At 41.9% G+C, this 13,287-nt stretch overlaps 1 protein-coding gene across 1 annotated transcript in view; it reads right to left on the bottom strand.

The window, feature by feature from the left end:
* The window catches only part of CTNNA1 (catenin alpha 1), a 122,836-nt gene that overhangs the window by 85,081 nt on the left and 24,468 nt on the right, over positions 1-13,287 (bottom strand). The window contains exons 4-7 of the mRNA XM_037396847.1: positions 12,001-12,167; positions 11,105-11,224; positions 8,814-9,080; positions 5,950-6,153 (exon numbers count right to left, since the gene is read on the bottom strand). Of these exons, the coding sequence (XP_037252744.1) occupies positions 5,950-6,153; positions 8,814-9,080; positions 11,105-11,224; positions 12,001-12,167 (758 nt within the window). The remainder of the gene's footprint in view (positions 1-5,949; positions 6,154-8,813; positions 9,081-11,104; positions 11,225-12,000; positions 12,168-13,287) is intronic.

Here is a 13,287-nt window from a genome sequence, read left to right as displayed (position 1 = left end):
CTTAAAGTCTGTGGATTTATGTGTCTGTAGACATTTTCTTACCTCTCCATTCTACTTATCAGCTTCTCAGAAATGCAGAAATATTTTAGCTCTATCAGCCCACTGCTCTTTTTTATGCATTTGCTTTAAGTCATTTAGATAATGTAACTGCAATGAAAACTACACATATAAATCTGAGGCAGAGCCGAGTAGTACAGAAAAGCAGAGACTCTGACAAGAATTGTACTTGCTCTGTACACTGGGAGAGGTATCGCACCAGCTGCTAAGGCAAACGCATCGCTGGGATAAACTGGCAGTAGTGTCAAAAAATATTCTGCTTCACAATTTTTACTTGGAGCAAACTGCAACCGGTCAACATCTACCCATACAAGATTACGGAGTTAGACAAAAAGACTGTAGCTGTGTGTTTCGTTATATTGCTGCACTCGGGATCCTCTCTTTCTTGTTAACTTCTTCATTGGTGTACCTTTAATCTTGAACACCATTCAAGAAGATGCTTTGTTCTGCCCTCTTCCCTTGTCTAAGTCTGGTATCAATGTCCAACTAAACTCAAATATGCTTTGAATTTTTTTTTTTTTTTCGTTTAATTAATAAAACACACACCAAGAATGCCCGACTGCAACAGATCACACAAAGATCTGGATCTTGCCAGCAATTATTTATATTACAAACACTGCTACAACTGATGTGGTCAATTTATTGTATTCCAGACAGCTGATCTCAGATCCAAGACCTTGGACTACTCCGCTTTCATAATGCCAGTCAGAACAAATAATGAATTTTTTTAGGCCTTCCCATTCTTGCTCTGCCATTCAGCACTAGCAGTAAGAATCAAGTTTACTCCAAGTAATAAAACCCAAATGCATACAAACATTTGTATTTGCTATTTCAATCCAGGAGGGATCTGCAATGCAAGTTTAAAAGGGAAAACTATTTTCTGTTGGAATTGTGAGAAGTGAGCAAAAGCCATAATGGAAACCAGCTCTCCCCAGGCGAAGCTGAAGATGAGGGGAAAAAGCTAAAGAATCAGATGCTACAATTAAGGGCTGAACAGCTGGCATTTTAAGGAATGTGGCTTATAAACCAAGAGGCTGGGTAATAAAATGGCAGTTGAAGTTCAGTGGACGTAAGTAGTAAGTGATGCACAAGCAAAAAGACCATCTAACTTAACATTCACAGGAACAGACTCCTACCACTATGACTCAGAATCTAAATCTTGATGGTAGTGAGGTGGTTTGACCCTGGTTGGATGCTGGTGCCCACCAAAACCACTCTATCACCCCCCTCCTCAACTGGACAGGGGAGAGAAAAAAAATAAAAAAAGGCTCATGGGTCAAGATAAGGACAGGGACATCACTCAGCAATTACTGTCACAGGCAAAACAGACTTGACTTGGGAAAAACTAGTTTCATTTATTACCATTCAAACCAGAAAAATCCCCCTACTCCTCCCTTCTTCCTGGGCTTCACTTAATTTCCCGTTTCTCTACCTCCCCCGCAAGCAGCGCAGGGGGACGGGGAGTGGGGGTTACAGTCAGTGCACTACAGTTTCCGTCGCTCCTTCCTCCCCCCGTTCCTCCCCTGCTCCAGCGTGGGGTCCCTCCCATGGGAGTCAGCTCTCCATGAACTGCTCCAGCATGGGTCCTTCCCATGGGTTGCAGATCTTCACAGGCTGCTCCAGCGCGGGTCCCCCACAGGGTCACCAGCCCTGCCAGCAGACCTGTTTTAGCGTGGGCCTCCCTCAGGTCACAGCCCACTTCGGGCTCCCACCTGCTCTGGCATGGGGCCCTCTCCGGGCTCCGGGTGGGGATCTGCTCCACCGTTCACCTCCATGGGCTGAGGGGGACAGCCTGCCTCTCCATGGTCTTACCCATGGGCTGCTGGGGAATCTCTACTCTGCTGCCTGGCGCGCCTCCTCCCCTCCTCCTGCACGGACCTGGCTGTCTGCAGAGCTGTTGCTCTCACACACTCTCATCCCTCTCCCCCACTGGTGCAGACCCCCCCTCCTTCTTAATATGCTATCACAGAGGTGCTACCACCGTCGCTGATTAACTCAGCCTTCACCAGCAGTGGGTCTGCCTTGGAGCCAGTGGCATTGGCTCCATCAGGCATGGGGAAAGCTTCTAGCACCTTCTCACAGAAGCCAACCCTGTAGCCTCCCCACTACCAAAACCTTGCCATGCAAACCCACCACAGGTAGCCATTTCACTGAGGTACCACCTCAGTGCTCAGCAGCTATCAGAAAGCAAATCGAGTGTTAGACACTGTCAGTACAGACTAAAGAACACCTCCAGAACATACCGTGACACTGCCTGAATCCTGAACGGCAGGTGCACTTCTGGTCCCCAAAAGGAAATATGAATTCCCCAAAGGGAATCTGAAAATCCAGACAAGGTGCAAGACGAGATTGCAGAATGTGCCCACATCAGCATTTCGGCTCAGGTTAGAACTGCACTTCTGAAACTCACCTCCCCGTCACCGCCACTTTGTGCGCTGCACTTCGCATCTCTGAGCCTTCCTGGGCCACATGAGCTGGATCCTCTGAGTGAATCTAAACAAGGAGACAGCCACTACCCACAGCAAATGCCAACGAGCACCCACTCCACAGGACCAGACTAAAATCAGCTGATCCAAGTGTCCACAAAATGCAGATAAGCACAGGCATACAGTCCTAATTCACTCTACAAATTCCGTCCTAATCCACCACACTGTTTGATAGTGAAGGCACAGCCAACGCTGAAAGGTGATGTTGCATATCTTGTTTATGACAAGCACCTAATAAAAACAGGACATTTCATTCTAGGGAAGATAAAACCAATGTCTCCTACATGATATGGCTCTGAAACAACGTAACTGGCATAAAGGAGGAGCACTGAGTACCTGCTCAGCGTCTTTTCCTAAAGGAGATGCAAGAAATGTCCAACAAAACAGGCAGAAGGTCGTTCTGCTTCAAAGCAAAAGATGTTTCTTCACACAGCACCTATTTAAGCAGGAGAAGTCCTTGCTAATGAAGATTATGCTGTAAATTTATAAGGGTTTAGAAAGAAGCAATACAGATTCGTTGGGGGAAATTAATTCAATTGGGGGAAAGTCCATCAAGAGCCATGAAATGCAGTCAGCAATGCTAGCTCTAGAAGTATCTGAAATGCAGACTGCTGGCAGCTGGGGGATACTGTGGGCAAGTAAAGCTACACACCTCTCGTTATTGTCCCCTCTCTTGTAGGATCCACTACTGACCGCTGCCAAGACAGGATACCAGGCCCCCATGTACAAGATTTAGTCTGACCAAGTTGGACTACTCTTGAAAATGGCAAGACAGTTGTGCTAGATGGAAAAGGAAGCAAAACACACACCAATCTAAGAAAAGGGAAACAAATTTCTGTAGCAAACTACTGAACAAGCAAATCTTGCATTTCTTCTAGGGTCATAATCACAGGCTTCATCACCACGCCAGCAGATGCAGCAGGGGTCAAGCGATCCTACAATTCAGTTTATTACTGACAACTGTTACTCAGACAGAAACTCCTGCCACACACTGTAACACAGCCTGTAATGCTTGTAGGCTCAGACCCTTGGGGACAAGCCCAGAGAAACAGTTAAACTGTGGGTCCAAACACTACACTTAAGTTGTACGCTATCAAGAAAATTGTGCTTTTATTGCCAGAAATCTGAAAGGAATCCCCAAAAGCTAGAGGAAGTCACTAAAACAGAAGACATTTAAAACTAAAAGGGAATCTGCCTCAAGACATTCCTGTGCTTCAACCTTTCCAGTGTGTTCCTCATTCAATTTTCTCTCTGAATTTTTACACTCAGCCAATAAATACCTCTTATTCTAGCATTCACATAGGATTTATGATGCACTGCAAGTGCCGTGCAATTAACAGATTTAATGCCCAATTCATTTCCTTCTTCAAAGGGAGGCTGAAGAAAAGCGTAAGAGGAGTCGGCTGCATACTGGAGCCGTGGGTACATCATACATACACATTTCCTCTACCACTACTGTAAGTCAGCACATCCCCAGCTCTTCCTGTAGATGTATCAAACCTTTTTCACCATTTAGATTCCCAACTATTATTCATTCTTCAGCTTAATCATTGAGGGGTTTACAGTATGGATTTTTTACACACCATCCCACATTTTCACCATAATTTATCAATTGCTTTTTCCACTCCATTTCACTGAATTTCTAATCTCATTTCCCCAACTACACTGTCTACAATCATAACATAGCAGTGACTTTAAAAAATTCAGTATGCTCCACTAATTTCACAATGTGTTAAGAGAGATAAAAGAGAGAATGCATTCTTTCTATCTCAGCATGATGACTTTACCTTGCATATCAGAGGCAACAGTACACAGCCAGGGAGGAGGACAGGCATTTCTGCGAGAGGAAGTCAAAGCTCTGCAACCCTACACAGGTAGTAGTGACCAACTTCCAGTGAGAGAAATTATACCAACTCTTATGTGCAAGACCGAGCATTTCCATCTTCCACATTTTTAATTAGCATTTGGTGGATGTTTTATTCTGAATCACGCCGACAGGGCTTCATCTAGTCCAGCAGCACATTCGTTCAGGAAATTATTACAGATGCATCATACTAATAAAACACCCTGCTCTGAAAAGAATTTTAAATGACACAACTTAGCGGTTTGCTTCCCAGCTGCTGTCTTTAAGTTCTATATAATGTCAATGCTGAGCACAAGCTACTTTCACAAGCAATTAAAGGCAGACTACATGAAGTACCTAGCTCAGCCCGCAGGCTATATAAGGCTTGGCTTTCAGTTTTGTTCAATTACTTTGTCCTTGTCTTTGGTAAACAGAAATCCTTGTTTTACTTACTCTCTACCACACACAGCACCTGTTCTCCAAACTATACAACCCTAATCTGCACATGGCAGCCTTTGGACCAGTTCTACTCTACGCTGACATAGTTTTCACCTAAAAATCTGAAGGTAAGGTACCCACCACAGTAGTGCTCCTCAATAAATTCTACTGTCTAGAAAAAAGGTATTTGAACCAAGTTTCACCTTAAACACGCCAAAAAGCATAAATAAAGATTTCTCTTCATCCCATTAAGATTTTTTCAGCCAATTTTACTTGTGACAGTGCAACAAGCCATGTGGTTTGCTTAAGTTGTTGCTATTTCTGCAACTTTATTTCTGAAATCAACTTCAGCAGTACTTAAGTTTAAAGACTAGATACGGTCTAAATCCTATGATATCCCAACCTAACCTCTCAACACAGTGAGAGCTATTCAGATTAAAACCCACTGGGATAAGAACACAGAGGCAACAGAGGGCAGAGAAGTCCAGCATTATATCATGCTTCTGCATTTGAGGGTATCTTATCCGCATGACATGACACTCCAACCATAGAAACATTCTTAGGCTTCAAATACTGTGTGGATGTTAAATGCTTAAACACTGGGGGGGAAAAAAAAAAAAATGCTCGGAGTCCAATATTTACACCACACTGTTCTCAGGATTTCTTACTAAATATTTAAGTTCATACATCACCTCTACTCAAACTGAGTAGCAACAGTAATTAAACTCTACTCTGAGAATCTATGCCTGTAGTTAAAGAGATGACAGTTAAGCTTCTCGAGCTTCAACAGAAGTGAAGTTGCACTACTTTTTCCATACAAGTTGAATTTCTATGCAAACCAGTATTAACAGTCATTAAATAAAAACAGTGCTGAAGGGTTAACACTGTGGTGACAATAGTTGCCTGTAAGAAGACTAGAGATCAATTTTAAGGTAAGTATCATTGACAATTTAGGTATATTTGAACCTGCCTCTTGACCAACCTTTCAGGCCTACTGGTTACTGCTCAATTTCTGTTCAGGAACTGAACAAACCAGCTTCAAGACACACAGCTTCAATTCCACATTTTAGATTATCACACTGAGTTAAAAACCACACAACCTAAAACGGAACGGAAGATACTCACATTCCCCATGTATTCTGAAAGTAGATCCTGCAAGGCCTGTCGCACTGCATTACACTCAGCAACTATACGTTCCCGTCGGTCATCACGTGTGCAGGATGAATCAGCCATCAGGGCTGCTCCGCTAATGATGCTCTCCAGGCGCTCTTCCAGGGAAGGCCTAAAACGTTCTTCACTGAAGGTCGATGGATCCACGATAATTTGTTTCTAGTAAAATAAAAGTTTTAGAAATTAGTAATCAGACCAAGCAGTAAAGTACTGGTTAAGTCATCAAGACAACAAACATTTACAGCAAACCCCTGATCACACATAAAAGGCAAACACCACACAATTTTGGCACCAAGGATGATTTTCATGAGTAGTTTTGTAAAATTACTAAAAGGTTCCCCAGCAGATTACATTGCTAGTCATTTCTTGTGCTGCTTTGACAGCTAAACAAAACTTGGCCACAGGAAGCCTTGTTACATGAATGGCAAAAATCAAATGTGCCAGCACAAATAAGGTTCAAAATACAGAACTCTTCTTAACTACATGTCAATCTGGACAGGCCTTCGCTAGTTAACTTGTCAGATATAATTATCCCATCATGAACAAAAGAAACCACAAGGAAAACAAACATCCAAAATTAGCCCTACATACATAGTGATCTGTTGTCCTCATTTATCCAGTCTTTCTTCTCTTCACCGCTATGTAGGTAAATACAACAGCATTTTCAAAAATTCTTAATGTGAAACATCAACACGAATGTTTCAAACAGCACAGAAATCAATTTCTTCATGGCAGAAAACCATCACAGGTTTATCTTGACAAAGTATTAGTAAGCACAGCTCATACTGAGACTTAAGGCTGAAACAGCACTACTGACACAAGGGGTCCTGCACCACCACCCCTACAAGTTCACCAGGAAGCCACAGGGTAGTATTTATCACTTTATAAGTACTTTCAGGTGATTTATTTAAACAGGTTTGCAATTTATTAAGGAAAAATTATTCAGCTATTTCAAGGTTTGATAGTTTGTTTCGGGTTTGGGTGGGTTTTCTTCCCACTATGGAGGTGGGAGGGGAGGACATTGCTGACTCTGTAAGAAGAAGCCCCAAATTTTTTGAAATGGAAATTTTCGCAGTCAGTTCATGTGCCAGCTAACCTCAACAGCAATGTCACCACCACTACTTCTTCTGCCAGCCAGCACATTTTGTCTCCCTACAGAGTAACCACGCAGCCTTCACAGTAGGATTAGAACATGGCATGTGTTCTCCAACATGCTCCTCATTTTTCCTGAAACTTTCAGCTGTTCAAATAATACAATAGTAGTATGCTACAACTCCAGAACTGCACCATCAGAACCAGAAATAATAATTATCTTGTTATCTTCTGGTAGTCATTTAATATTTTGCCATCACGGTAAAACACGTTGGAGTATTTGGGGGCATTTGTGTGCAAAACCTCTATTACAAGAGCACAAGAATACTCAAACATTAACAGGAAATGAAGTGCAGGGATAACATCTGCCAAGACCTGAACACATTTGTTTTGTCAGTCTCCTTTGGCAGGAATGAGACGACAAAGCTATTGCACACAACATGCATTGAAGCTGGCCTGCTGAATGAGCCCTGCTGCTATTAGAGAGCCTCACAAAGCGGAACTAAAAGCTTAAAAGCTCCATGTGAACCGCAGCACTCAAGTCTCCGGCCATATATTAGAGGGTTCATATAGTAAAATATGGCCATATATCAGAAATCACATTAAATGGTTTGAGCTAGATAAGCCAATCCATGAACCTGAACTGAATTGTTTCTTCAGTCCTGCGTACCCCAGTCAGTCCTTAACACTGTGTACTGTTAGAGGACCTGCCTTCCCTTCCCAGATACCTGCTCAAACCTGCAATCCCTCGGGTGCTGACCTGGGGCACGCTCTTAAGGTCTATGTAGCTGAATATACAAATAATGGAACTCAAGAGAAGCTGATTTGAAGCTGAAATCGTAGTCACAAAGATTAAGACAACCATGACATCCTCTTGTTACCTAAGGGATCACATTGAAAGGCTTCACACTGGGCACCGCGAGAACTCAACTAGTACTTTATGCTGGTAGAAGAAACCTGGCAGAGAAAGTAGGGGAGGAACAGGAGTGGTAAGAGCAAAAAGGAGAAGGTGAGCAATATCTGGCAAAACCAAAATGTATTAAACACCTTTTGAATGATAGCTTTGCAATATTAAATAAAGTTTTAGAGGTAAGTTAGTGCCAAGGTGTTTAAAATTCAGAGGCTGAATCAGTGGTACACACAGAACACTGGCTTCAAAAGGGAAGTGTTCTCAGTAAAAATGCATGGCTATCCTCAGCAACTTACTGAATGCAAGATAAAGAATATGACAGATCAGTACAACACATCAGTGTGAAATGACTTCATCCCTAACCAAAGATCATATTAAGCTTCCCACTTCAAGTTCCTCTCAATAGGCAGTTTGGGCAATTCCAAATACATTATTCACTTTTAATAAGTCACTTCTGTCATCTACAAGAATGCATTACATAAATATATTATGAAATAATCAATTTCAAATAAACCAAGGGCTTACATCTAACATAGCAGTAGGCTAACTGCTATTTCAGAGCTAGTTTAACTTGACAGCCTTCAATCAACAAGAACCACATATGTAACTTTCTATATTCCATCAATCCTAGTTCGGAAAAACACTTTTTAAAAAAATTAAAGCCTACTTTACCAGGGACTTGCTGTATTTCAGTAGAAAATGATCTTTCAGGCAATATGAATAAAACCAGGCTGTTGCTAGTAAATCAGGTGAACAAACACAAAAGCTGAAGTTACTTTTTTTTTTTTTTTGTTAACATAAAGGGTTCAAAACTTACATCAAAGTTGTTCAGAGCATAAGCCAGCTCTCCACCTCCACCCTGCTGCTGGGCAGCATCATCTGATGCAGTTGCTTGAGCTGCATTTGAGATGCCCGTCACTGCCTGCTGAAGCTGTTTGTAGATCAAGTCCCTGTTAGCTTTGTAAGCAGCTACATCAGGGTGCTGCAGACAGGCCTGGGACGCCGTATAAAGAATGGGAACGTTCTTCTGCAGAATTCCTCTGGCTGCTGCCATTTGATCACGGTGACCCACATCTTTCAATTCCTATTAGGAAAATTAAAAAAAAAAAAAAAAAAGCATTTGAGAATATTCCTCACACTTAACATCCATACATTGGCTGCTGGGATTTTCAAAAGACAGGCAGGTTCTTTGCCTAGTATGCTCAAATCTGTCTTCTGATTGAGTACCCTTATTCTTAAGGGCTCAATTAATGTCAAAACACAACAATTTTATAAAAGACAAAGAAAAAAAAAATAAAGATAAGTACTGTAGGGCAATCCACAACTCTGCAATTCAAAAATCTGAGGTTGGATTTGTGCTCTTCTCCACAGTACAGGACTAGCATTTCGGAAGCTGGTAAAACCTGTAATTCAGGAAGATACAGAAGCTGTGAGCACAGATTTTTCTCCCCACTCCCTCCAGTTTACATCTGAAAAAAAAAAACCCCACAAAAGAAACTTAAATCCTCAAAATGAAATACCTTACATTTTTAGATAAACTAAGGACCAAGCTAATTTTTAACTATCAAATTAACAAGAAGCTTGCTCTGCAATACTTCCTGCTCTTGCACATGAGAAGCAAGATCCTCTTTAATTTAAACTCCTAGACTCACAACCAGACTGTTTTCTTTAATCACACCTTGAAGATGGAGTTTACTTTCCTCAAGAGACTAAGGTACTTAATTTTAGAAGAACAAGTATATCATCTCATTCAACTTCTTGTTCACTTCCAATGAGACGAAATTAATCCAATGACTGTAATTACCACTAATTTAAGATTAGCGAGCAAGTCCATATGTCTTTTCCCCAACACTCACTGGTACAATTCTCTAAAGCACTATCACCTCCATTATGGAATAGAAGCAGTATGATTAGATAAAGCTTCTGAGTCCAGCACAAGCCGTAAGTTTATAAAAGGAAGAATGAACACAGTTATTAGCAGCATCGTAAATTTCAAGTTACCTCTTAAATCTAATGAAGAAGTGATGAAAATTAAGACTGCCTTACTGAGAAAAATGGGAAAAAAAATATCTGACAGACTCTTCAAAATGAATGGATAATATGCAACCTTTAAGATACACACTAAGCAGGGAGGGCACTCCAAGCAGGCTTACAGATTTACAGATTTAGTATAGCCACTTCCCATAGCGTGAAACAATCCATCACAAAGCAGTTTAAGAACATTTATTGCATTGCCATCACAACCGTACTCCCATTTACTGCAATCAGATTTCAGATACATAACCAACTGGCAATCCATTTTAGACTGTACCCAATGTTTTTTCAAAGAAGAATCTATGCAAAAAAAGCAAGCAGTGTCAGGAGGTGTGTAAGCAGTTTTGATTTGTACCTATCAGCAGAACAAACAAACAAAAAATGCTCTACAAAACTATGGTATTTCTGATAAATGGGACTGCCCACACTCCTGCTTCCTTTTGAAAACTTACCTACACAAGAATGAGTCACAACAGTGCTGTTGAACAGAACAAATTTTACACACAATTTAAACACAAGCTATCCAAACACAGAACATACACATAACAAACAGGATTTTAAACCCCTCCTCAAATGGGCATTTCAGTGCAAGACTAATCAGCATCCTCACTCACTTTCTTGGAAAGGGTTTTAATTCTGTGCCCAGCCATGGCTTTGCTCCCTGTTTAACAGCACACATCAGTCCATACGTGTGAACTACAGAGGCAGTGTGGTCTAGCGTGCATCAGGCACCGAGTGACATCTCAGTTCTCTTACCCACACCTGCACTGCTTCAAAATGGGAAGTGCAAGGGTTGGGAAGCAGCATTTCATTGAGGTACTAAAGCATTAACATAAACAAATGCTACTAGAACAAATTCCATCAGAAGCACTACACTACAGCTGAGCAGACTTTCTGCTTACAGGCAAGCTCAAATGTCCTAAACACAGCTGAGTACAAAGTACTTGGCAATAAAAATACAGTAAAAAAAAATATATTAGCAGCAACAGGTACTGCCTAAGAGCAGCAGGGCTGCCTTATTATTTTGAAAAAGAAAAAGAAGGAACAACGTACAGAAGAAAGACATCACTATACCTGTTGTCTTTTGGCTGCCATTATGTTAAGCTTGTCAACTTCTGGTTTGAGGGCTTTGTACTGGATACCCAAATCCTGCTCTGTGCCAGCATTTCTTAGTTTCAAGATACCTTCTTCCACCTAAAAGAATATATAATCACATATTTTTCCAGGTAATACAGTCCACAGTTGAGGAAGTAATTCAGAACGTACTTCACAGCAGCCAAGAGAAAGCAATCTTTCTCTCCCCCCTTTTCTCTTCTGGGGAGAGATACTTCAAAGGTTAGTACTACTCAAGGCTTAGCTACTGCTTCATAGTCACCAGCTACTAGAGACAGCCAAGTGCACACATTTGAAAAGTATGAAGGAGCCCAGGGCCCTGGCAGTAGCCATTGAAGGGCATGAGGAGAGTCCTCAAAGCCCTGATGCAAAAGCAGGCCCAGTATCAAACCTCATTTCATTTCAGATTCTGAACAAACCACCCACCCACACTTTTGCTTGTGGGAAGAAAAGGCTTCCTCAAATCTCCACATTCATTTTATTTAGTCTACCAAGGCTACTCATCCCTAGTAGCTACAAGGGAGTACTTGTTATAAAAAAGCCAAATTATTTCTTTAAGATGAAAAAGCCGGTTATCACCTGCAGTTGCAGACGATAGCACATTTAGCTTCAATACTAGAAGTCCAGAATGAAGTGCAACACAATGTCAAAAACTACTGACATCGAGTGTAAAAACAAGTGACAAAATACCCATTGCACATGTCAGGAAAACCCCTAAAAGCCTCCCTGCTCCAGAAGTGAGCTGCTGACAGTGCATACACCAGGGTCAGCACACATGTGTGAAACAACCCACTTGACAGAGCATGCCCGGTGTGCCAGGCACAGCAAAGTGAAACCGCAGAAAGAACTACACTTACTACTTTAAGTTGAACGAGCAGCTTGTAGACATCTGCCATGTCAGCCAAAATCAGCAGTCGAGTAACAGCAGAAAGGAGGGCACGTGCCGCACGGACCATGTTTCCTCGTTTCACGGAGGAGCAGGGGTCATCTGCAAACTCTCCTGAAGCGCTCTTCATCAAGTCACCTGCACAAGGGGAGAAGATGACTTTAACGTCACACAGCATTTCTTAAGGGGCTGTAAGGATTCCCGGGCAAGCCAATCTAAGTCTCGAAAACAAAACGTGTTTGCTTAAACACAGCCCACAATCAAGATTGCATATAGCTACCCTTAAATACGGTTATCACACGGTATCGGGGTATAGGGGCTTGTGCAGGGAAAAAGTGCTGGGAAATAACGCTTTGGTCCTTACTTCCAACTGTACAGGTGTTTTAACGTGCCAGAATCCTCTAGAGAAGCGAATTCAGCATGCCTTCGCTATTACATGCAGGACTGCAGTTATTTCACAAACTACAATGCTTTCAAAGCTTCAGCAAAAGCTTTGATTTGTGTGCGTGTAGGAGTTAAGCACTAAGCAGCAGAAAGTACTGTAAACACACAAGGAAACGCCACAGCCCATGGGACTGTAAACAACTCGGAGCGATGACCTGGCTGGATATGCCCTGGTTTGCATTCAAAGCAAGGCACCGCTTAGTAAAATGCTTCAACATTTCATAGCCTGTGGGTCTGCATCTGGTGCAGGAGGAAAGAATTTGGGTTTCAGATGGTAACAATGCAATTGGTTAACTATGAAAAGCAAAAGGCATTTTACACAGCTAGAGAAATTCCTCCAGAAGGCATTTGGAAAGCACAAAAGTAATGTCTGCATATAGTCACAGGAGTAAATTTGGGCTATCTCCCCCCCTTTCTGAGGCAGCATTTTGCTTCTAGTACCACGGTTCCTACATAGCAGTAAGTTTTGGAATCCACATTATTATTCTTGGATCTCTTTGCATTTCAGAAACATTTGGTGAACAGCTAGGATTTAGTTCAGAAAATGCTAGGTACTCAAGGCCAAAGATTTGCAGGCAGCTGGAGGTGGCCAGAAAGCAGACAAACTGTGCTATAACCAACTGCTGTGTCAGAGGCTTCCCGAACCTGTATGAAAAAGCATCCGTATGGCCAGATGCCAGACAAAACCAGCACATCTGCAATAAGAAGAGAACCATGAATAGTGCTTCACCAGTGAAAGCTGACAGTGATTCCCATCATGCCCACTACCAAACAAGTAGCAAGATTTGCACTAAAATCTTAAGATGATGGAGCA

The sequence above is a fragment of the Falco rusticolus genome, chromosome 8, assembly GCF_015220075.1.
Source record: "Falco rusticolus isolate bFalRus1 chromosome 8, bFalRus1.pri, whole genome shotgun sequence".
NCBI lineage: Eukaryota > Metazoa > Chordata > Aves > Falconiformes > Falconidae > Falco > Falco rusticolus.
The sequence above is the reverse complement of the archived record's forward strand: the minus strand, read 5'-3'. Positions and strand labels throughout refer to the sequence as shown.